This window comes from Microplitis mediator, chromosome 11 (genome assembly GCF_029852145.1).
Source record: "Microplitis mediator isolate UGA2020A chromosome 11, iyMicMedi2.1, whole genome shotgun sequence".
Taxonomy (NCBI): domain Eukaryota; kingdom Metazoa; phylum Arthropoda; class Insecta; order Hymenoptera; family Braconidae; genus Microplitis; species Microplitis mediator.
This window is the reverse complement of record NC_079979.1, coordinates 4,579,804-4,606,284: the sequence shown is the minus strand read 5'-3', so window position 1 is coordinate 4,606,284 and position 26,481 is coordinate 4,579,804. Positions and strand designations below refer to the sequence as shown.

The window sequence follows — 26,481 nt, the reverse complement described above, 5'->3', positions numbered from 1 at the left end:
CTGCGAGAAACAATTGAAAAGTGCCATCTACAGTGTCTTATCGTATTAGAAAAACTATGATATCAATTTAAATTTTTATTTTAAAAAAAACGTTCAAGTAATTAAAACTATTTAAGTAACAACAAATGGATAACTTTTTTTATATTGAAAAAAAAAAAAAAATTTATTTCGAGCCTAATAGAAAAGTAGCAATTATTCAACTTTTTGTTTTCAATTCAACAAGTCCATAACAAAAAATTGACAAATCAATAAACGAATATACACAAGATATAAAATTTGCAAAAATTGCCTGAAATAAACGCCAAATACGTGCAAAATATTCTAAAATTTGTCTTGGATTTTATGTCTGATGAATATTTTTGATGTTGATATTTAGTTGTGCAGCCAGAAGTTACATAGGCTTAAGTTACTGCAACTTAACGAAAATGAATAGACATCTAATTTTTGACTGGATATTCTAGACCATCACGGGATTAGTAACATCTAGAAATTTTTCGGATCCTGTTTTTGGTTAAAGCTGTATCTGTTTTATCTACTACTAAACTACGAAAATTTTCTGTCATGATTAAAAAATTTATACAAACTACGGTTGGAATGCAATAAAACGATGCTACGAAAATTTTTAATAAAAAAATTTGTAGTATGAAATTTAATTTGTCACAGCATAAGATACTAATTTTTGCACTATATCTGATTTATATTACATATTATATACGTCAATAACTCAAAATTTAATGGAAAAATTTATATATAAAAACCTTCCTGTAATTTATTACTTGCTATATTATTTTCAAAAAATAAAAAATTATTACTTTCAACAATAAAATATTACGTGCTATCAAATTTGATCTTAATAAAATCATTAATTTTCTCATGATTCAAATTGGCCTGCTCTATTTTAAGCTGCTACGGTTAACGTGAAAAATCTATACTATTCTTATTGCACTAGCAAAGTGAATAAAAACTTGGATTAGACGTTTCGTTTCTGACAATATCAATCATGTATTAAAAATATTAGCGTATTATAAATTCTTAGGCTACAGAAAACTTTAAAAGCCTTGTTATTAATTTTACCTAAAGTTATTATCAAAGTTGAAAAATTATTTACAAAAATAATTATATACCCTCGTAAAGAAAATCTATTATACATATTACGAGTAAATGATTTAATTTTTTTTTTTTTTTTGTCAATAATTAACGTAAAAAAAAGTCATAATTATAAATTAAAAAATTATATCTCATCAAATATATGAAAAACAAAAGGATTACTCGACCTTGGCATCTTCCTTTTGGTCGAGTAACGGAGTAGCAGTTGCCTAGTGTGTTTCTACACTTCTGATCCAGTATGGAAGTGCATTACGCTTCCCCCGATCAGAGCTACCCCTTCTTTGCAGGCAGTTTGTTATTTTTATTGTCATTTTTTGCCTAATGATTCTCTTCTTTTGAGAACCATTTCCTAGGCGTAAGACGTTGATTTCCTTTTTTGCGCATTTTGTCGATCCTGTGTATCCTGATTGACTGCTACGTGCAAAGAACCTTTAGGCATCCAACATGACTTTGTCCGAAGTGCCCATCAACGTCTGTCTACAAAATGTTATATATTGAAACTATACGTTTCACGAGTATCTGCGAGAAACAATTGAAAAGTGCCATCTACAGTGTCTTATCGTATTAGAAAAACTATGATATCAATTTAAATTTTTATTTTAAAAAAAACGTTCAAGTAATTAAAACTATTTAAGTAACAACAAATGGATAACTTTTTTTATATTGAAAAAAAAAAAAAAAATTTATTTCGAGCCTAATAGAAAAGTAGCAATTATTCAACTTTTTGTTTTCAATTCAACAAGTCCATAACAAAAAATTGACAAATCAATAAACGAATATACACAAGATATAAAATTTGCAAAAATTGCCTGAAATAAACGCCAAATACGTGCAAAATATTCTAAAATTTGTCTTGGATTTTATGTCTGATGAATATTTTTGATGTTGATATTTAGTTGTGCAGCCAGAAGTTACATAGGCTTAAGTTACTGCAACTTAACGAAAATGAATAGACATCTAATTTTTGACTGGATATTCTAGACCATCACGGGATTAGTAACATCTAGAAATTTTTCGGATCCTGTTTTTGGTTAAAGCTGTATCTGTTTTATCTACTACTAAACTACGAAAATTTTCTGTCATGATTAAAAAATTTATACAAACTACGGTTGGAATGCAATAAAACGATGCTACGAAAATTTTTAATAAAAAAATTTGTAGTATGAAATTTAATTTGTCTCAGCATAAGATACTAATTTTTGCACTATATCTGATTTATATTACATATTATATACGTCAATAACTCAAAATTTAATGGAAAAATTTATATATAAAAACCTTCCTGTAATTTATTACTTGCTATATTATTTTCAAAAAATAAAAAATTATTACTTTCAACAATAAAATATTACGTGCTATCAAATTTGATCTTAATAAAATCATTAATTTTCTCATGATTCAAATTGGCCTGCTCTATTTTAAGCTGCTACGGTTAACGTGAAAAATCTATACTATTCTTATTGCACTAGCAAAGTGAATAAAAACTTGGATTAGACGTTTCGTTTCTGACAATATCAATCATGTATTAAAAATATTAGCGTATTATAAATTCTTAGGCTACAGAAAACTTTAAAAGCCTTGTTATTAATTTTACCTAAAGTTATTATCAAAGTTGAAAAATTATTTACAAAAATAATTATATACCCTCGTAAAGAAAATCTATTATACATATTACGAGTAAATGATTTAATTTTTTTTTTTTTTTTGTCAATAATTAACGTAAAAAAAAGTCATAATTATAAATTAAAAAATTATATCTCATCAAATATATGAAAAACAAAAGGATTACTCGACCTTGGCATCTTCCTTTTGGTCGAGTAACGGAGTAGCAGTTGCCTAGTGTGTTTCTACACTTCTGATCCAGTATGGAAGTGCATTACGCTTCCCCCGATCAGAGCTACCCCTTCTTTGCAGGCAGTTTGTTATTTTTATTGTCATTTTTTGCCTAATGATTCTCTTCTTTTGAGAACCATTTCCTAGGCGTAAGACGTTGATTTCCTTTTTTGCGCATTTTGTCGATCCTGTGTATCCTGATTGACTGCTACGTGCAAAGAACCTTTAGGCATCCAACATGACTTTGTCCGAAGTGCCCATCAACGTCTGTCTACAAAATGTTATATATTGAAACTATACGTTTCACGAGTATCTGCGAGAAACAATTGAAAAGTGCCATCTACAGTGTCTTATCGTATTAGAAAAACTATGATATCAATTTAAATTTTTATTTTAAAAAAAACGTTCAAGTAATTAAAACTATTTAAGTAACAACAAATGGATAACTTTTTTTATATTGAAAAAAAAAAAAAAAAATTTATTTCGAGCCTAATAGAAAAGTAGCAATTATTCAACTTTTTGTTTTCAATTCAACAAGTCCATAACAAAAAATTGACAAATCAATAAACGAATATACACAAGATATAAAATTTGCAAAAATTGCCTGAAATAAACGCCAAATACGTGCAAAATATTCTAAAATTTGTCTTGGATTTTATGTCTGATGAATATTTTTGATGTTGATATTTAGTTGTGCAGCCAGAAGTTACATAGGCTTAAGTTACTGCAACTTAACGAAAATGAATAGTCATCTAATTTTTGACTGGATATTCTAGACCATCACGGGATTAGTAACATCTAGAAATTTTTCGGATCCTGTTTTTGGTTAAAGCTGTATCTGTTTTATCTACTACTAAACTACGAAAATTTTCTGTCATGATTAAAAAATTTATACAAACTACGGTTGGAATGCAATAAAACGATGCTACGAAAATTTTTAATAAAAAAATTTGTAGTATGAAATTTAATTTGTCACAGCATAAGATACTAATTTTTGCACTATATCTGATTTATATTACATATTATATACGTCAATAACTCAAAATTTAATGGAAAAATTTATATATAAAAACCTTCCTGTAATTTATTACTTGCTATATTATTTTCAAAAAATAAAAAATTATTACTTTCAACAATAAAATATTACGTGCTATCAAATTTGATCTTAATAAAATCATTAATTTTCTCATGATTCAAATTGGCCTGCTCTATTTTAAGCTGCTACGGTTAACGTGAAAAATCTATACTATTCTTATTGCACTAGCAAAGTGAATAAAAACTTGGATTAGACGTTTCGTTTCTGACAATATCAATCATGTATTAAAAATATTAGCGTATTATAAATTCTTAGGCTACAGAAAACTTTAAAAGCCTTGTTATTAATTTTACCTAAAGTTATTATCAAAGTTGAAAAATTATTTACAAAAATAATTATATACCCTCGTAAAGAAAATCTATTATACATATTACGAGTAAATGATTTAATTTTTTTTTTTTTTTTTGTCAATAATTAACGTCAAAAAAAGTCATAATTTTAAATTAAAAAATTATATCTCATCAAATATATGAAAAACAAAAGGATTACTCGACCTTGGCATCTTCCTTTTGGTCGAGTAACGGAGTAGCAGTTGCCTAGTGTGTTTCTACACTTCTGATCCAGTATGGAAGTGCATTACGCTTCCCCCGATCAGAGCTACCCCTTCTTTGCAGGCAGTTTGTTATTTTTATTGTCATTTTTTGCCTAATGATTCTCTTCTTTTGAGAACCATTTCCTAGGCGTAAGACGTTGATTTCCTTTTTTGCGCATTTTGTCGATCCTGTGTATCCTGATTGACTGCTACGTGCAAAGAACCTTTAGGCATCCAACATGACTTTGTCCGAAGTGCCCATCAACGTCTGTCTACAAAATGTTATATATTGAAACTATACGTTTCACGAGTATCTGCGAGAAACAATTGAAAAGTGCCATCTACAGTGTCTTATCGTATTAGAAAAACTATGATATCAATTTAAATTTTTATTTTAAAAAAAACGTTCAAGTAATTAAAACTATTTAAGTAACAACAAATGGATAACTTTTTTTATATTGAAAAAAAAAAAAAAATTTATTTCGAGCCTAATAGAAAAGTAGCAATTATTCAACTTTTTGTTTTCAATTCAACAAGTCCATAACAAAAAATTGACAAATCAATAAACGAATATACACAAGATATAAAATTTGCAAAAATTGCCTGAAATAAACGCCAAATACGTGCAAAATATTCTAAAATTTGTCTTGGATTTTATGTCTGATGAATATTTTTGATGTTGATATTTAGTTGTGCAGCCAGAAGTTACATAGGCTTAAGTTACTGCAACTTAACGAAAATGAATAGACATCTAATTTTTGACTGGATATTCTAGACCATCACGGGATTAGTAACATCTAGAAATTTTTCGGATCCTGTTTTTGGTTAAAGCTGTATCTGTTTTATCTACTACTAAACTACGAAAATTTTCTGTCATGATTAAAAAATTTATACAAACTACGGTTGGAATGCAATAAAACGATGCTACGAAAATTTTTAATAAAAAAATTTGTAGTATGAAATTTAATTTGTCTCAGCATAAGATACTAATTTTTGCACTATATCTGATTTATATTACATATTATATACGTCAATAACTCAAAATTTAATGGAAAAATTTATATATAAAAACCTTCCTGTAATTTATTACTTGCTATATTATTTTCAAAAAATAAAAAATTATTACTTTCAACAATAAAATATTACGTGCTATCAAATTTGATCTTAATAAAATCATTAATTTTCTCATGATTCAAATTGGCCTGCTCTATTTTAAGCTGCTACGGTTAACGTGAAAAATCTATACTATTCTTATTGCACTAGCAAAGTGAATAAAAACTTGGATTAGACGTTTCGTTTCTGACAATATCAATCATGTATTAAAAATATTAGCGTATTATAAATTCTTAGGCTACAGAAAACTTTAAAAGCCTTGTTATTAATTTTACCTAAAGTTATTATCAAAGTTGAAAAATTATTTACAAAAATAATTATATACCCTCGTAAAGAAAATCTATTATACATATTACGAGTAAATGATTTAATTTTTTTTTTTTTTTTGTCAATAATTAACGTAAAAAAAAGTCATAATTATAAATTAAAAAATTATATCTCATCAAATATATGAAAAACAAAAGGATTACTCGACCTTGGCATCTTCCTTTTGGTCGAGTAACGGAGTAGCAGTTGCCTAGTGTGTTTCTACACTTCTGATCCAGTATGGAAGTGCATTACGCTTCCCCCGATCAGAGCTACCCCTTCTTTGCAGGCAGTTTGTTATTTTTATTGTCATTTTTTGCCTAATGATTCTCTTCTTTTGAGAACCATTTCCTAGGCGTAAGACGTTGATTTCCTTTTTTGCGCATTTTGTCGATCCTGTGTATCCTGATTGACTGCTACGTGCAAAGAACCTTTAGGCATCCAACATGACTTTGTCCGAAGTGCCCATCAACGTCTGTCTACAAAATGTTATATATTGAAACTATACGTTTCACGAGTATCTGCGAGAAACAATTGAAAAGTGCCATCTACAGTGTCTTATCGTATTAGAAAAACTATGATATCAATTTAAATTTTTATTTTAAAAAAAACGTTCAAGTAATTAAAACTATTTAAGTAACAACAAATGGATAACTTTTTTTATATTGAAAAAAAAAAAAAAAATTTATTTCGAGCCTAATAGAAAAGTAGCAATTATTCAACTTTTTGTTTTCAATTCAACAAGTCCATAACAAAAAATTGACAAATCAATAAACGAATATACACAAGATATAAAATTTGCAAAAATTGCCTGAAATAAACGCCAAATACGTGCAAAATATTCTAAAATTTGTCTTGGATTTTATGTCTGATGAATATTTTTGATGTTGATATTTAGTTGTGCAGCCAGAAGTTACATAGGCTTAAGTTACTGCAACTTAACGAAAATGAATAGTCATCTAATTTTTGACTGGATATTCTAGACCATCACGGGATTAGTAACATCAAACAGTTACCTCTAAATTTACGAAAAATTAACCGCAAATTGTTCTTTTCAACTTTTGCTGTGAAATTGTCGGCAAATTCAAGCAGCAGATTTCAGGTAATTTCAACATCAAATTACTGTCAATTTCAAGCTCAAGTTGCTATTAAGGATTACTTGTAGTCAAAAATTGAATAAAACAGTTACAGACAATTTACTGTCAACTTATAGGTACCATCAGCGGCGGGTATTCATACCGTACCCGGTTACAAGCGTGCCTTGCACTTCTCTACTATTAGTACTCTACCAACATACAACTCTCTTAAATAGATTTCTATGCGAAAATATCAATACTAAATATATTTATGTTGCAAAATAATTCTATGTAAAATTATCTCTATGTAAACTTATTCTATTAAGTATAAATATATGCGAAAATAATTCATGTCCAAGATATCTCTATATTATATATCTCTGAAAATTAAGTCTCTACAAAATTTACTATAATATGACAGAATTAGGTGTTAACATATTTATATTATGGAATTTCTTCATAACTATACAACTCTCCTTAATATTTCTCTATTCTGCATATCTCTGACACAACAATTCTATGAAAAAATTTTTCTATTTAAAAATTTTTCTATGTTGACCAAAGTCAGTTTCAGCATTTCTCTCATCAAAAAAAAAACAAAGTTTTACGAATGATTTTGTGTCTTACCACCCGCAATCGCGTGGCGCTACCATAAAATTCCAACAACATTACAATAATAATGATAATGATTTAAGTAATTATAATTTTTTCTTTTTAAATGTCATTACATTTGAAATTATAATAAAATACTAACAAAGTCAGGATTTAAATTTAATGACATTTAAAAAGAAAAAATTATAATTACTTAAATCATTATCATTATTATTGTAATGTTGTTGGAATTTTATGGTAGCGCCATGCGATTGCTGATGGTAAGACACAAAATCATTCGTAAAACTTTGTTTTTTTTTTGATGAGAGGAATGTTGAAACTGACTTTGGTCAACATAGAAAAATTTTTAAATAGAAAAATTTTTTCATAGAATTGTTGTGTCAGAGATATGCAGAATAGAGAAATATTAAGGAGAGTTGTATAGTAATGGAGAAATTCCATAATATAAATATGTTAACACCTAATTCTGTCATATTATAGTAAATTTTGTAGAGACTTAATTTTCATATAGATATATAATATAGAGATATTTTGGACATGAATTATTTTCGCATATATTTATACTTAATAGAATAAGTTTACATAGAAATAATTTTACATAGAATTATTTTGCAACATAAATATATTTAGTATTGATATTTTCGCATAGAAATCTACCCAGATAGCCAGAGTTGTAGTATAACTAGTTGTACTTCAACAGTTAACATCAAGTCAAGTTAAACTTTGCGTTAACTATTTCATTTGTAACTGTTATCCGCAAACTGCGTTCAATTCGCTCTTGAAGTTAACGTGAATCTATTGCCGGAATTCAACCATAAGTTTAGGTGGAAAAGTTGTATAGTAACTACAAATGTGAAGTTGCGGATGAATTATTGTTAGAAGTTGGCATTATTTTATTTTCTATACTTTGAATAGCAACTGTTAAAGTGAAGTTACATGTATTTTTACTCATTATTTAAGACATAAGGTATTTTATAAAAATAACGTCAAGTTGACATTTGCTACTAACCTAAAAAAAACTGCAGCTGAAATACTGTAAAGTTCAAAATTTGCAATAAATTATTTAAAAAACAAAAAAATATACATTGTGTTTTGAAATTTGTTCTATGTAGATTTGTACATAATTAAAATTAATTTATTATTAAATTAATAAATTAAAAAATTTATTATTTTTAAATCCAAGAATTGATTATTTATAAATAGTAATTTTTATAATGTGCTCATCAGGGTTGTAGTTGATTGATTCAAAAAATTATGTTAATTTATGACATGCATGTAAATTAATCGCTATGTAGCAAAAAGAGTAGAAAAAACAATGAACTATCAACAAACAACAATTTAATGTAATCGTAAGTAAGTATTCAATTATTTTCTTAGTAATTATGACAATATGAAAAATTGAGTATACATATATTAAAAGTATAATATTTTATTTTTTTAGTATCATACAATTGTCAACATAATCATTACATATTGTATGACGTGAAGACCTGTGATTTTCCTCCATCGAGGTAGTATTTTTTTATCTTAAGTAATATTAATATCCCTATAGTTTTGTTAGTTAATCTTTTTTTATTTTTAGCTGTGATGCTTAAGAGTTACTCAAATTATTCCTTGGCTGTTCACGTAATAAATTTTCGAAAAGCACTTACGGCAGCGTGTGCTCGAGTAAATAAAAGTGCAGATAGCTCGGGTGAAGAAACGATGGATCAAGACGGTAAAGAAAATGGAAGTCAGTCGAGAAGTGAAAAGAAAAACGGGAAGAAGAAAGGCAAAAGAATTACTTTAAAAAATGTTCATTTATATTCCAAAAGTGCTGATCAGCCTGTGATTGATCCATCTGTCACTGAGTGATAATAATTTTTATTTCTTATTGTTTATCATGAAACTTAATTGTATCGTTTTCTTTTTATAATATCACTAGTTATTTATTGTTTATTATCGTTGTGTAGGTTTGAAAACCATAAGTAATTGACGTACTGTAAGTTGGTTAATGTGCTCTAATTTATCAATAAAAGAAAATTTAAAATTATAATTTTTTTATATAATTTAAAAATATTTGATAAATTTACATCTTGGAGTCTCGTTTCAACAGTACCGCCATCTACCGCCTACTTTTTTGTGGTTGGTAAGATAGGGAATTTTTTTACCAGTCTACATTACCGATGTACGGTTTTTTGGTAAGTAACCGAAAATTTCTTTTGGCTTGTGACATAAACGAAAGTTTCTCTGAAGTTTGTGTTAACTCTTTAACATCAACTCTTACACGCAACTTAGTGTCCGATTCCGGCAATAGATTTACGCAAAGTTTCTCTTCTAACTTGACGTTAACTTTCGATCAGGTGTGCTATCTGGGCTATTTAAGAGAGTTGTATGTTGGTAGAGTACTAATAGTAGAGAAGTGCAAGGCACGCTTGTAACCGGGTACGGTATGAATACCCGCCGCTGATTGTAACTGCTTGATCTCCAAGACTTTCTTTAAACTGGCTATCAGGGTTGACACAAAACACTGCCATAACCACTGCGCTGTCTCATGAGTTATAGTTCAAACAGTGAAAGATTGCGATTCGAATACCTTTCGTTTCTATGTTAGACAATTGGATCCTATTTACATGGAAACACGATTCTACATCTCTTGCTCATCAGACTATATAAGTATTTCAGCTTTTAGCAATAACGTGATTTTGTGTCCCAGTAGCATTTGAGATATTTAAGAATTCTTTTTTTTTGTTTAGTCTTACAAAAATATGACATTCGTTATTAATAATTTAGTTATTTAAGTTAACTTTAAACTGTTCGTGGATATGTTGAATAAATTAAGTAAAACTTACAAAATTAATTTTTCTATTTGATCAAGGTAAGATATTCAGTCGATTCTGTCTCCCTCAACGTTTTAGTTGATACATTGAAAATGTTAATGATGAAATCATAGATAAACTTAATAATTGCTTATTTAATTTTTATAAAATTTTCATTATTATTTCCGGCGATAATTGGTACAAAAGTGTATATTGACGTTAATTTTTGAGACAATATTTTTGGTTATGTCTGGCATAGTTTTGTAAACAAAATATAATATTTTGAATAGATAAGTAATGGCAAACGATTTTTGATAAAATTTAATTTATTAAAAACTTGAAACATTAAATTAAAGACTTAGTTAAAATACAATCAAAAGCCGACCAATTCAGTTCATGAAAAATTCTAATTAGTCTTCGACTAAAATCGTTGTTACATTCCTATTTATTGTGCAAGTGAGACAAATTATAATTCATTCTACTTGAGAATGAAACATAAAATAAATATATTCTTTTCGTTCCTCTTACAGTTTTCATTTCATTTATTAAAAAAATTTTTTTTTTATTTTCAGTTGAATTTCGAAGTACTCTAGACGAAAAATTTTTTAAAAATTGTAAATAAAATGTTTGGTGTTGATGATACTGATAAATCTACCAAAAAGAGTAAAAAGAGATCACATGACGATGATCGTGAACGTGAAAAAGATTCGAAGAAGGTCAAAGTCAGAGAAGACAGAAAAAATGATGAAATACCTGAGAGTAAATTATCATCGGACATGGTAAAGTATTTTTGTTTTTATTATTTAGTCACTGTAAGTTGAAGTTAACTATTTGTGTAAATAAACAATAATGTTACTATGTAAATTGAGTTTTTAGACATATTAACACAATTGACTTATTCACTTATTCAGTTCAGCTATAATAAAATTAGTTCAGTTTACTTTTGTAGCTCTAAATCTTGTATAGAAAAAGAATATCTTCTACTTAAACTAGTTATTTAAACTTTCTATTTTTAAAATAACTTCCTCATTCAAAAAATAAATCACGTTTTTTTGTTTCAATATAATTTACATACACTTATATTTTTGATATTTTAGAGTACCTTAGTATAGTTGATAAAATTTTGATAGAAAATGCAGCTCACTTCATTTTGTAGCGGCTCATCCATTACCAGCTTAATATTTTTTTCTTAAATAATGTGGAGTGAATATTTTTTCATTTGTAATTTTTAGGTGATAATGTATTCCATTTATTTTCTATGAAATTAATAATAACTATTTTTTTATTCCAGATTAAACAGATGATGGCTAATGCACAAAGACAAATTGAAGAACGCAAACGAGCATTAAATACAATTAATCAAAATAATATTTCGACTCTAAAAAATTCATTAAAGAGTCGTGATTCAATGCCGATTGTTGGTACAATGTATTCTCAAGGACTACTAAGTAAAGCTGATTCAGATAAAGCAAGAAAATTAGTAGTGCTACAAGCCCAAATAAAAAACAAAATTAATTCGGGTTTATTGAGTACATTGAGTGTACCAGATAAACCTACTCCACTGATTCTTGATGAATCTGGCAGAACTGTTGATATTACTGGTAAAGAAATCCAACTTACTCATGTTGTGCCGACTCTCAAAGCCAATATTAGAGCTAAAAAACGTGAAGAATTTAAAGCGCAGCTCCAAGATTCTAAAGGACCTGAAGAAATTCAAGATACGCATTTTTTTGACACGCGTATTGGCGTTAAAGTTCCAACACGTGGTAAACGTGCGTTGAAATTTCACGAGCCAGGTAAATTTCAGCAAATTGCTGAAAGAATACGTATGAAAGCACAATTGGAAAAACTGCAAAATGAAATCAGTCAGATCGCACGTAAAACAGGAATCAGTTCAGCCACTAAGTTAGCTCTTATTGCACCCAAAACAGAGGCACTCAATGATGATGTGCCTAATGTAGAATGGTGGGACTCTGTAATTATGTCAAGTGGTTATCCTGTCGGTGATGAACCGGTACAAATTAAAACTGCAACAATCACTAATTTAGTTGAACACCCTATTCAAATGAGACCACCGAGTAAGTATATAATTATATTTAATGTACAAGAACAAAACGCTAAAGTAGATGTGCTCTACTCTCGTTTAAAAATAGTTTACGAATAGTCTTACTTAAAGTTGTATCTACAACTTATTTTATACAATTAATTCGTACAAAATAAACTATTATCAAGAGAAAACTCATAGATAATAAAGAATGGACTTTAAAACTGGAACGGTACTAAGCAATCATTCTCGGAGAAGAATAAGAATTTTAAAAAATATAAAAGTTTTTATCCTGTTTTGAAGTTCTAGAAATTGCTGAAGTCTCTCTATTGGAGGTTTCCAATCTTATATACTCCTTAACTTAATTTATTCAACTTCTTTTGCTGCCGTGTTAAACTCTCAAACATGTTGGTTGTGTCGCGGAAAATCACCACGATGGTTGATACTTATTACGCGTGCTTAAAGGTAAAAGGGCTTATAACAATTTATGTGCCCTTTTACCTTTGCAAAGGTAAAAGGGCGCATAGTTTTTTTTTTTATTGCCAATCGAGTAGTAGACACATTCTAAGCTCAAAATTGAAAAAAAAAAAATTGAAAGGTAAAAGGGCGTATGTCTTTAATTATACGCCCTTTTACTTTTAAGAACTCGAAATTTTGGTGATCTAAAGGTAAAAGGGCGTATCATTTTTTTTTCGGCCAGCTCACAAAAGAACATATTCGTAGTTTAAAAATTCGTAGTTCTGCAGAACCAAAAAAGCGTATAAAAAAAATTTTTTGCTCCAATCAATGTAAAAATGTTGAGAACATTAAAATCTATGGAAAAAACGAGAAAAAAAAATTTTTTTGTTATACGCCCTTTTGGTTTTAAGAAAAAATTTTTTTAAAGTCATAAGGGCGTATCCTGTTTTTTCGATTTAGTATCAGTTATAGGTCAGAGATAGCCATCGCCATCGTCAGGATCATCTGTACCTAAGATTATAAAAAAAAAAGATTTTTTAATTTTTTTTAGAACATAACTTGATAATAATGTAAAAATTTCTAAACTATTATCATCGCTGAAAACTGGAGTTTGATAATACCGATAAAAAAAAAAAAAAAAAAACAGAAAATAGAAAATGAAACCTTGATTGAAAAATGAAAAAATTCAGCTTTGAAAAATTAAAAAATCTAAAAGTACATTTTATTAATTTGGTTAAATCAATTGTCACTGCACTCATAGAATTTAAAATTTTTTAAATGCATTTTTTTCATTCTCGAATTATACATATTTTTTACATCAATTGTTGAATTAACAAAATTATAACAAACTTGAGATTCGATCAAAATTAAATAAAGAAATTTGGTTTTTTCCTTAAATAAATATTTGTTCAGATAAATTAAGTTATGGAGTGATAATTTTTATTACCCTTGCAATTTTTTTTCTTACTCTGACCTATAAATGATAACAACCGAAAAAACAGGATACGCCCTTATGACTTTTAAAAATTTTTTTCTTAAAACCAAAAAGGCGTACAACAAAATAAATTTTTTTTTTGTTTTTTCCATAGATTTTAATGTTTTCAACATTTTTACATTGATTGGAGCGAAAAAAAATTTTTTTATACGCCCTTTTGGTTCTAGTCACACGTTATTTAACATTTGGTATAAAAAATACAATTTTTTTTTATGCGCCCTTTTACCTCTAAGTAGTACTTTTCTTAAAGGTAAAAGGGCGTATGTCTTGAGATACGCCCTTTCAGCTTTAGGATACCAACTTTTTTTTTTCACAGATTTTTACGTTTCAGACAATTTCAAACCGAATGGCAAAAAAAAATTTTTTATACGCCCTTTTACCACAAATCCCTATCAACCCTTAGCTATAAGCCCTTTTACCTTTAAGCACGCGATTAAATACTGTCAAATTTATTTAAAAGATACGACTACATTCACATGGTTATTAAAGTAATCTGATGAAGTAATATGAAAATTTTTTCAAAACGACTGAAACCGTTTTTTTATTCGTTTCTTTCGTACTTGTTGACAAGTTAAATACAATACTTAGTTGTGCTTTTTGAAGATACTTAGAAAATTAATCTTTTCACAGTAAAAAAAAAAAAAATGGGCTAACCTCTTTAACCATTATTTTTATGTCACAAGTACTAAAGACAATTATTATCAATAATTAAAAATACTATGGCATTTAGTACTTATCACTAAATTTTTTGATAGGTCACCTCATTTTTTCGTTTTCTTTTTTTTCAGCTGAATCATCAAAACCTGTGTATATGCCAGTATTTCTTACCAAAAAAGAACGTAAAAAACTTCGTCGTCAAAATCGTCGTGAAGCGTGGAAAGAAGAGCAAGAAAAAATCCGTCTAGGATTAGAACCACCACCAGAACCAAAATTGAGAATTTCTAATTTGATGCGAGTTTTGGGTACTGAAGCCGTACAAGATCCTACGAAAATTGAAGCTCATGTACGCCAACAAATGGCAAAACGTTTGAAAGCTCACGAAGATGCAAATGCTGCCCGTCGATTAACAGTCGATCAGAGACGAGAGAAAAAAGCACGTAAGCTTAAAGAAGACACATCTACTGGAGTCTACGTTACTGTTTACAGGTAAATATTTTTGCCCTTTACTGGAAGGTAAAGTTAGTTAATTTTATTTGAAATAAAACTAATCAAATCTACCTGTCAACAAATGGAGTCGACTATATTATACTTACTATATATTAGGGTGGGCCGAAAATCCGCTTTTTTTTAATTTTCATTGTTAATACCAAAAGTATTTTTCTTTGTACAAAAAAAAAATTTTTCGGAAAACAAAAAAAATTTTAGGTCAATATCTGAGGCTCGCCAAATCCCGCTAAAGTTAGAAGTTGTTTAAAATTTTTTTTTCAACTTATTTTGATCAGAAATTTGATTCTCTACAAAAAAGGTCCTATAATAAATTTACGTAAAGTTGATAGTTACTGAGATAATTGCAATTTTGCTCTAAAATATGAATTTTTTCATATAAATTTCATGGAAAATCAAATTTCTTACAGAAATGGCCTTCTGGTAAAAATTTGAAATTTATAGTTAATCAGAAACTGGCAGTTTTATGTTTAGATAGTCACATTTCTCGTTATGTGGTGGCTTTCACCAAGAATCGCTATTATCTTTGTAACTATCAACTTTGAATAAATTTTTATTAGGTCTGTTTTGTATAATATTGAATTTCCTATAAAACTTTTATGATAAAATTTATTTTTTACCTTGAAAAAGTAATAATATCTTTAAAAATTTCATTTTTTAGAGCAAAATTGAAATTATCTCAGTAACTATCAACTTTACGTAATTTTATTATAGAACTTTTTTTGTGGAGAATTAAGTTTCCGATCAAACTGAGTTGGAAAAAAATTTTAAACAACTTCTAACTTTAGCGGGATTTGGCGAGCTTAAGATAACGACCTAAAATTTTTTTTGTTTTCCGAAAAATTTTTTTTTTGTACAAAGAAAAATATTTTCGGTATTAATAGTGAAAATTCAAAAAAAGCGAATTTTCGGCCCACCCTACTATATATACGACATTAAGATACTTAGTCATTGCATGAAATTTTTTATTTATTTATGCAAATAATTATAGATTTACAATTGTTTCGTATAACAATGAATCGCACACATATGGTAATCAATCTACTTCACGACTTTCAATGGTCAAATTAATCTAAAGTTTTATCAGACAATATTCAATATAATATCAAATTTTTAACTTCCCGCTAAGAAGTTATTGGTTTCGGTCCGATTTTCAAAAACCGAATTTTCAATAGATCTCGACGTTTTGAGGTTCTAGGAAGCTATTCTGACTATTTTCAAGATGATGTGCGAGTGTATGTACGTACGTACGTATGTACGTATGTAAATATTCTGTAACTTTTGAACGGACGAATCGATTTTACTTTTTGAGGTGGCGTTTGAAGTGGCTCATTAATTGCAACAATTTTTGAGAAATTGAGCATAATCGGTACAGTACGTTCGGAGATATTCCAAAAATAAAATTTTTTCGAAAATGTCTCATTCGAATAACTTGTAATATACTCGATAGATTGACTCCAAAATCCAATCAGCTCTAAAACTTTATAAGCCGTGTCGAATGTCACCTCAACCATCAAAATTGGTTCATCTGTTCAAGAGAACCCGTTGTCGAAAGATTTCGAAAAAGTTTTTTTTTCTAATAAAATCCACATTGTTGAGCTAATTGATGAAAATTTTTTTTTAACGTTAGTGGTTAAAGTGCTGTGTTGAATCTCACCTTGAACGTCAAAACCGATTCATTATTTTAAAAGATATTGGTGATTAAAAATAAAAAAATATTGTTTATCAAATGTTATAAAAATTTTTTTTAATGTTAGAGATCAAATAACTGCGTCAAATACCTTTTTGAACTTCAAAATCGGTTCATTATTTCCAAAGATATTGCTGATGTAAAATACAAAAAAACAACGATTTACTTCATTTTTTTTTTTTATCGTTTATTACTTGAATTATCGCAATGAAAGGTGCGACATTACCATTTTCGAGCACGAAGAGCTCAAAAATGCATTAACAATCGTCTTTTCGAGCTTGAAAATAGCGGGAAGTTTTAGGGCTGACCCGCAAGGTCAGGCAGTTTTCAGATTGTTTAATAAATTTTTGTTGATTTTGCAGAATACGTGACCTGATAAATAATGCAGCAAAAAAGTTCAAAGTCGAAGCTAATGCTAAACAACTATATTTAAGTGGATGTGTGATGTTATTCCGTGACTGCAATGTCGTTGTAGTTGAAGGTGGGGCCAAACAATTACGTAAATATCAACGTCTAATGATGCAACGAATTAAATGGGAAGAAGATATTGTTAAAGATACAGATGGCAATGATGTGCCAAATAAGTGTGTCATTGTATGGGAAGGAAGTAGTACACAACGGCACTTCGGTGAGATGAAGTTTAAAGTATGTCCTATTGAAAAAATGGCACGTGAACATTTTAAAAAACACCAGGTTGAACAATATTGGGATTTGGCGTATAGTGGAGCGGTACTTGATAATACAGATGAAATAAATTCGTAAAAAATATTATTAATTTTATTAATTAATTATTAAACATTCTCAACAAAAATAAATTATTTTGTGTAATTTTTTTATTTAATATTATTTTTATCTTTAAAAGTAATCTCTGCATAATTATAGATTACATCTTTCTCTTTCCCAGTATAGCCGTGAACTAAAGCAATAAGTTGTGAGTCGATTGTTAATGGTATGTAGCCTTACCACCTACATCTTACAACATAATGTCATTTACAGATTGCTGAGTATATAGTCACGCGATCGATCATCTTTACTTTCATTTTGAAAATAATTGTTACCTACTAACAGCTTTAGTTTACCATATAATACTTCTATTTAGTTATATACAGTCAATAGTTGTATATGAACAATGATTTTGATTATTATAAAAATTTAATAATTAATCTTATATTTTGATGTTTACTAACTCACTATATAATAGTAAAATGAATGTTGTTTTATTATTTACGTTTAAATTTTAAATGTCCTAGGTAATATTAACAATTGTTTTCAAGGTCATTCAATATCAATATGCATGAACAAAAGATTAGCCACACAGTATTAAAAACCGTGTGTATGTTGAATCCTATGATGGAAAGAAAGGGAAACAGTAGACTAAGATTTATTCTCTGACTTCGAGATTGAAAATTATTATGCATTTATCGTCATCTTTAACTGCACAGAAAAAACAGATATCTTGAGTCAAGAAAATATTTTTGAAGACAAACGTTTTCGGGAACCAAGTCATGATTTTCTTGAGCCAAGAGAATTCGTCTTGATTGGAGAAGATTTCTACTTTATCTGAGAAAATTTAGGTCTTCAAAAAAATTTTCTTGAATCAAGAATATTTTACCTTCAATCGATAATTTTTTTTTTGTGTGTGTGAATATGATGGCTATATGATTTATCCATGCCAATAAAACATTTTATTAATTTTGTAAATCAGTTAAGGCGCAAATTAGGCCCTACAAAAAATTTTGAATTTTTTTTTTAGCATCCTCAATTTTCTTGTTTACACTTAAATCATATTAATACAAGAATAATTTTTTTTTTATTAATCGGTTGAAGAAGCAAGTTAAATTCCCTCCTTTTTATCATTATTAATACATCTAATAAAATTAACATTTTTTGTAGGGGTGTGCGAATCTTGTTCGGATCGAATCGAAGAGTTCGAAGATTCGAATAGTTCGAAATTTCCAAATCTTCGGTAAATAATATTATTGCATCTGAAAAATTCAGTATTTATGGCTTTATTAAATTGAAAAACTATTATATTATTTAAATTTTTACCTGAAAATAGTCCATATGATCATAAATTCAATGAACGTGAGATTTAAAAAAGTTCAAACTATCCGAAATTTTCGAAATATTCGAACCTTTCGAAACTATTCGAATATTTCAATCTATTCGGATCTTTCGAATCTTCGAAGCGAATCTCGAATCGAATTGTTCGATTCGATTCGCCTTGAATAATTCAAAGTTTCGAGTATTTGCACACCCCTAATTTTTTGTTAATAATCCAGTTATATTATTTGACTTTGTTTTTATGAATTTAAGTTCATCTTGATTTTCTTTAAAGTCTTTATCGATTGTTTCTTCATCTCTGGTAAAAATTATGACGGAGATGTTCATTATGACGTACCAGGTACGATCGTTTAAATTTGATAGTGATCCTATTGTGACCCCACTTCTAGACACAACCATTCGAATCCAAAAGGTAACTTGTACTTTCCTTCCAACTTGTACTTTCATAGACTTCCAGTCGTGCGCGTTCATACCATCCATACAATACACCATAAGAGTCATTGACTTACAAAGGATATACATAAATAAATCTATCAAAAAATATTATTATTTTTTTATAATAATATGAGTAGATTGTGAAAAATGGTTTTTAAACATTAAAGAAAAAATTATTGTCATTACAATTTCTACAAATTAATATTAGTTCATCCTGTCAATTTTGGTGATTACAGCATAATGTTTATTTATATTCTATGGTAAGTAAATGTCAATATTTTATTTCATAGTACAACACATCTTATTACATACATAACTGTTTGAATATTTCTTTATATACAAAAAAAGCTCCTTCGTAAGAGTTTATTATCCAATTTTACACAATTAGTTATACATTTGTATTTAATAGAAAGATTATTTTGTCCATACGTATTGAAAAATAATATAAAGTTGTTAGTTGCTTCATGTGAATTTAACATGTACAAGAACAAAGAAAGAGCAATATTTGTCTAATTGCATTGATTCGAATCGATGAATATAAAGTATTTTTATAGGATTTGGAAGTACTTCATAAGAGTATATTAGTAGTATAAAATATAGGGAACCGCTCTTTAAAACCGGGCTTTTTTCTTTAATACCTCAAAGCATATTATTTCTTCGAAATATATAATAGGCTTAAATGATATCTCGGCGTATAATTCATATTTTGATATCTCGAGAAAAAAAAAATTATCTGATCATATCTACTTATTCCTCTATAGCCAGATTCAAAAATTAGCTATTTCTAATTATACATGCTTATATATAATTATACATAATCAGGCAAAATTTTCTTTTCTCGGGGTATCACTATTTGAGCCTGAAAATTTTAAGGCATTAACATATCGCGTTACTAGAACCATAAGGGCGTATCTCAATTTATACGCCCTTTTGGTTCTGCAGAACCAAAAGGGCGTATAAAAAATTTTTTTTTTGCTCCAATCAATGTAAAAATGATGAAAATATTAAAATCTATGGAAAAAACGAAAAAAAAATTTTTTTTATTATACGCCCTTTTGGGTTTAAGAAAAAATTTTTTTCAAGTCATAAGGGCGTATCCTGTTTTTTCGGTTTATTATCAATTATAGGTCAGAGTAAGGAAAAAAATTGCAAGGGTAATAAAAATTATCACTCCACAACTTAATTTATCTGAACAAATATTTATTTAAGTAAAAAACCGAATTTCTTTATTTAATTTTGATCGAATCTTAAGTTTGTTATAATTTTTTTAATTCAACAATTAATGTAAAAAATATGTATAATTCGAGAATGAAAAAAATGCATTTAAAAAATTCTAAATTCTATAAGTGCTGTGAAATTTAATTTAATCAAATTAAAAAAATGCACTTTCAAATTTTTCAATTTTTCAAAGGTGCATTTTTTTATTTTTCAATCAAGGTTTCATTTTCTGTTTTCTGTTTTTTTCTTTTTTTTTTTTTTTCATCGGTATTATCAAAATTTAATTTTTAGCGATGGTAACAGTTAATAAATTTTTTTATTATCATCAAGTTATGTTCTAAAAAAAATTAAAAAATCTTTTTTTTTATAATCTTAGGTACAGATGATCCTGGCGATGGCGATGGCATAGGACTAATACCCTAATGAATTTATTTTTTCTTTAATTTTCATTCGTTTTTTCACTTAAATAAATATTTGTTCAGATAAATTAAGTTGTGGAGTGATAATTTTTATTACCCTCACAAGTTTTTTTTTTACTCTGACCTATAATTGATAATAAACCGAAAAAACAGGATACGCCCTTATGACTTGAAAAAAATTTTTTCTTAAACCCAAAAGGGCGTATAACAAAAAAATTTTTTTTTCGTTTTTTCCATAGATTTTAATGTTTTCAACATTTTTACATTGATTGGAGCAAAAAAAAATTTTTTCATACGCCCTTTTGGTTCTAGTAACGCGATATTTAATGGTATTTAAATTTGTTTTTAAAGTTCAAGAAGAGTTTTATATTAATTGTCTATCCCTGATTAAGAAACATGATTTAAAATAATTAAAAATGATTCGACTCTTCATTATTTTTAATAATCTCGAACCCTGAAATCATCTTGCTTCCAAGCAAAACTTTGAAATGAATTATTTTAAATCATGTTGAATCATAAAAAAAGAAAAAAAAATTATTTTATGATTAAAAACTATTTAAACTGTTAAATAATATTTTATCATTTTTAATTATGAAATAATATTGGAATTCCTGGTTGCTCGGATGATTCAAAATGATTTGAAACTATTTGAAGTGCCAAATCATCGTTAACCATTTTTGATCATAAAATAATATTAGAATTTCTGGTTTCTTGAATGATCTAAAATTATTTGAACTGTTAAATCATTTTTAATTAAATTTCATGTACTATTATATTTTAAGAATTTTAGATAATTGTATGAAGGCTAAAAGTATAGTGTAAATTTTTGTATTTCAAATTTGTATAAATAATATAGCAATATTTTATAATTTGTATGAAATAGTACCGAACCATTTTTTTCGCTGATCAGCCAAAATTTTTGGTACAATTGGCTCGGAAAAAAGAGTGGCTTATTTACAACTTTTATTCGAGACGATCCGTCTTGCCAATATTTTCTTTTTCATGATACCAGCATCGAAACTTGAAGTTTCAGTGTCTCTACAGCCAGTCGAAACAATAAGCTAATTTCAGTCCAATACCGCGAATGAATATTAGCAAACGCGTAAATAAATTGTGAATACCTTCAGTCAGCGGGCAAGAACAAACTTGTTTCGTCTCTTGGGAAGAAATAAATGTCTCTGTCCGCTGACTGAAAACTTTCGCAATTTCAGCTCTAATACATATCATTTGTTCAATAGTAATTTCAGACCATTAATTTTATCTAAGTAAATGATAGTTCTAAATTAGTGATTGTTTTATAAATAGTATATTACACACCTAGGGAAGTAAAGTAAGAAATGTCTCAGATCACATGTAATTGTTGGTCGAGGCGAAGCCGAGGTCAACAAACATGTGATCTGAGGCTTTCTTATTTACTTCCCGAGGAGTGTATACTATTTTTCTCCTCGACGGAGGCGGAAAGCGGCAACTTCGTTTTGCACAGCGGGACGAAAGTCGACGCTTTCCGCCCGGAGGTGAGAAAAATTAGTGTGAATAATACATACACGGAGAGAATCTAATGATACTATCTACAATACAAAATTTTTAATTTTTACTATCTAAAATGGTAATAACATTTTTCAGTGGTTCTAATAATTATTTTTACTATTAAAAATGATAACAGTAACAAATGATGGTGGTAACACTTACTATCGAAGATGGTAATTCTAACTATTATAAATTATATTTGTTACAACCGAAGATGGTAATTGTTACCATTCAAAGTTGTAAACCCTGTTCAAAAATTCCCATAGAATCCACTCAAATGCGACAAAAACCGCATAGAATCCTATAGAGTGTATTGGTTTCTATGTGGTCTTTGTCGCATTTGAGTGGATTCTATGGGAATTTTTGGATAGGGAAAATTCTTAACTAAGAATGTGTGTGTGCATGTGTGCGTGTGTGTGCATGTGTGCGCGCGGGTGTGCGTGCATGTGTACGTGCGTGGGAATATGTGTGCATATGTGTGTTTGCGTGTGTGTGTGTGAAATTAATCACTTCCACAGTTAAACAAATTACACATAGACAAGAGTCAGGCTATACGCTGATATTAAAATTTTTTATTAGTTTAGATGGTCATTATTATTGAAACTGATAGTAACTATTACCATCAGGTTATTAAGAATTACGATTTTAATATAATAGTAGTAATTATTTAAGATAATAAAAGTTATGATTTCCGATTATCATAAATAATTGTAAATTTTACCATATAGTTGATCCCTGATTAAAAATATTGATTGAAAATAATTGAGAAGCGGTCGCTCCATGCAAACTGTATATCTATAGATACAAACAAAAAAATTGAAATCAATTGAAATTATTGGGAAGAATTCGAATTTCATCACTTTTAATTCTTTTCAATCAATATTTTTAAACAGGGATAGATAGTACAATTCAGATTGTTTATTTAATAATTTAAATGATATTTTCAATCATAAAATTCAGTTTAAAATTTTTACTATAACTTGATGATAACTTTTACCATAAAATTCTCTCCGTGTAGTAATTATAGTTTCTGCTTAATTATAAATTGCTAATAGTTGATCACACCATTAGTCTTAAATCAGCTTATTTCTGACTGGCTGCTGTCACTGCAACTTTAAGTTCCAATGCAGGTAATCATGAAAAATATAGTATGTAAGTCAGGATGAAATACGATTTCCGACTACGGGTGATGTCAGCCCTCGCCTACGGCTCGGACAGCCAACTTCACCCTGATGTGAGTCGTTTTGTTTCATCCCTTGTCACACAATATACACAGAAAAAACAGATATCTTGAGTCAAGAAAATATTTTTCAAGACAAACGTTTTCGGGAACCAAGTCAAGATTTTCTTGCGCCAAGAGAATTCGTCTTGGTTGGAGAAGATTTCTACTTTATCTGAGAAAATTTAGGTCTCCAAAAAAATTTTCTTGAATCAAGAATATTTACCTTCAGTCGAGAATTTTTTTTTTTGTGTGTACTAATTAACGATGTCTCTATGCCTGATAATTACCGAAGTATTCATTTTTTAATGAACAATTTACGAACAGAGTACGACATCGCATAAACAAATAGCTGTAAGTCGTTGAAGAATGAGTTAATTTCTTTTTTTTTTTTAAATAAACGCAATTGACACAGCAACATACACTAAAATTTATATGAAAAAACGACATGCCGGCGCTTGCATGCAAGCATGTAGCCTAGATCGATAGAAAGAAGTTATATAAGAGAATTATATTTTTTTTACGCCAAAAACCAGTAAAGACACGAGTATATGTTAGTACTTTTCTTCGTTACTGCACCTGTACCGTCAAAACACATATTTTATGGTCGGGTATAGAAGAAAAATTAGAGAAAATTATGATATAATAATATGAGAAAAACGAGAATTGAGCGGCGAGATGTCCGAGACCAAAAAGAACGAGATTTTAATTTTATAAACAATAAGTTAACTTAGCGAATTAGCAATTTACGAAAAATCGTGCTGATAATATGTGTATCAAATCATCAATCAAATCAACTACAAAGTTCGCGAAGTGGAAAACTTTGTCGACATGCCTGAAACGTTTTTGTATTTAAAATTTTTTGAACCCAGGAAAAAATCATTTAGATCTGCGTTAACCTACAGCAGGTCCACGAAGTTTCGATTTTTCAGAAATTAAATCTACGTTACTGATAGCAGATCTACATAGTTGATATAGATTAAAGTGATCTCATAGTTACCAGAGTTTTTTTTCAGGAGATCTAGAAAGATTTTCGGAAATTTACGAAAATCGTTGGATGTTTGCGGTGATCTCTGTAAAACTAGAAAAAAAAATAGATCTTTCTAACTTGCCAATTATTGCGTATATCATCATAGATCTAAATTAATCAAAGATTTGAGATCATTGAAGATCTTCAGAGATCACCATACTCGTGAAAAAAAGATCTTGTGAAATTTCGTAAAATTTAAATCTTATATCGAAAATCATAAATGTACAAAATTTCGTAGAATTGTATAAATTTCATGGATAAAATTATATGAAATTCCATCACATTTGAATCTAGTAGAAAATTTATTGCACGCCTCGGAAGCGAAGCGGAGAGGTTGTGCTTTATAACCGACCTGTCAAGGTCACACGATTTCCACTCATTAAAGTGCATATATTTTTTTTCTATTACTCTTACACATTATGAAAAGCACATCAATATAAAGCTGAAACACTTATGAATAATTCTGATACTTTTTTTAATTTGTCCAATATGTATTAATATAAAAAAAAGTTCATTAAAAAAAATTTATCGTGGACGTCCATTAGTCTGTGGTTCAAAAAAACGGCGTGGTACGGATATCTCGAGAACGACTTGACGAAACTACTTAATTTTTTTTTCACAATTTTCAGAATTAAGCAAAGAAGGTTCCTTTCGAAAATCACTACTGTAAGCCTTCTCGTTTTTTTAAAAATAAATCATTACGGTTAAAACCGGCAATCTTACATGTAAACAAACACACACTGCTGCCATTTTTCATTAGGAATGTTCTCCTTATATTTTTTTTTACTTTTATTACCGTATATTTACCATGGAAATTTCTATGGGAAAAGAGCGGGATATTCAATTTTATTCGAAATTTAACTTTTAAAAAAAACATAACATGAGCGTTCGAGGCGTGCACTTTTGGATTTTCCAAATTTTAATTTTTATAATATTTTGTAAGATTTTGCATAAATATTATAATATATTTTTAGAATAAAATACATCGCTGAGAGAACAATTTATTTAAGCCAAATGAGATTTGGTTGTTTTTTTTGTATCACCCTAATATAGATAGTATAATATCCCGCTTGGCATGAGTCTCTGAAAGACATCTTATTGGTATATCATAAAGTGATCTAAAAAATTATGTCATCTTTCTGATATCAAAATGATATCTTTCTAACATTCATGCCGAGCGGTGTATGTCACTTCTTAAGCAGATCTGGCGCAAGATATGCGTTAGTACACAGAGAGAAGAAACATAGGGAATATTATTTAAAAATATGAGTTAAAATTACAAAATTAATATTGTAAACTTAAGATGCTATATTGAAAACGTATAATTTTTATTATCTTGATAATTAAATTTTTATTTATATCTAGTCATTTTTATTATTTGAGTATGCCAATAAATATAAACTGCAGTAGTAAACTTGACTATATGTTTAGTGAAATCTACTATCCAATATAATCAATTTTATGATCCACTTTATAGTGAATTTTACTATACACGGAAAGAAAATTATGGGAAGTTTTGCTATGCATTATGGGAATGGTTCCCATAATGGTATGGGAATAGTACCTATACTACTATAGGGATGGTTCCCATATATATTATGGGAACCATCCCCATAATAGTATGAGAATAGTTCCCATACCATTATGGGAATGGTTCCCATAATGGTATGGGAACTATTCTCATACTATTATGGGAATGGTTCCCATATTGGTATAGGAACTATTCCTATAATATTATGGGAACT

At 28.4% G+C, this 26,481-nt stretch overlaps 2 protein-coding genes and 1 long non-coding RNA gene across 5 annotated transcripts in view; all 3 read left to right on the top strand.

Annotated features, from left to right (window-relative positions):
* Window positions 1-8,465: 8,465 nt before the first annotated feature.
* Window positions 8,466-9,704, top strand: LOC130677293 (uncharacterized). Its single transcript, XR_008991568.1, has 3 exons — window positions 8,466-9,028; window positions 9,117-9,186; window positions 9,258-9,704. It is a non-coding gene; the product is annotated as an uncharacterized LOC130677293 (long non-coding RNA).
* Window positions 9,705-10,352: 648 nt separating this feature from the next.
* On the top strand, window positions 10,353-17,639 carry LOC130677292 (U4/U6 small nuclear ribonucleoprotein Prp3). Its single transcript, XM_057483989.1, has 5 exons — window positions 10,353-10,532; window positions 11,046-11,252; window positions 11,765-12,551; window positions 14,759-15,116; window positions 17,187-17,639. The coding sequence occupies exons 2-5, from the start codon at window positions 11,097-11,099 to the stop codon at window positions 17,584-17,586; spliced, it is 1,701 nt and encodes a 566-aa protein (XP_057339972.1). The 5' UTR covers window positions 10,353-10,532; window positions 11,046-11,096; the 3' UTR covers window positions 17,587-17,639.
* The window catches only part of LOC130677290 (peroxidase-like), a 22,681-nt gene continuing 13,759 nt past the window's right edge, over window positions 17,560-26,481 (top strand). The window contains exons 1-2 of one of the 3 annotated variants that reach the window (XM_057483988.1): window positions 17,560-17,648; window positions 17,734-17,773. Coding sequence is in view for 1 of the 3 variants with exons in the window: in XM_057483986.1 (XP_057339969.1) it covers window positions 19,564-19,583 (20 nt within the window). In the remaining 2 variants the exon portion in view is untranslated. Of the gene's footprint in view, window positions 17,649-17,728; window positions 17,774-19,334; window positions 19,584-26,481 lie in introns of those variants that run through there. The other 2 variants (XM_057483987.1, XM_057483986.1) reach the window with 2 other exon arrangements.

Excerpts from the sequence above, each read along its gene's own strand:
- LOC130677292 (XM_057483989.1), top strand. The coding sequence starts at position 11,097 with ATGTTTGGTGTTGATGATACTGATAAATCTACCAAAAAGAGTAAAAAG. Across the intron at positions 11,253-11,764 it reads GTAAATTATCATCGGACATG|ATTAAACAGATGATGGCTAA; the intron begins GTAAAGTATTTT and ends TTTTTATTCCAG. Across the intron at positions 15,117-17,186 it reads GTCTACGTTACTGTTTACAG|AATACGTGACCTGATAAATA; the intron begins GTAAATATTTTT and ends TTGATTTTGCAG.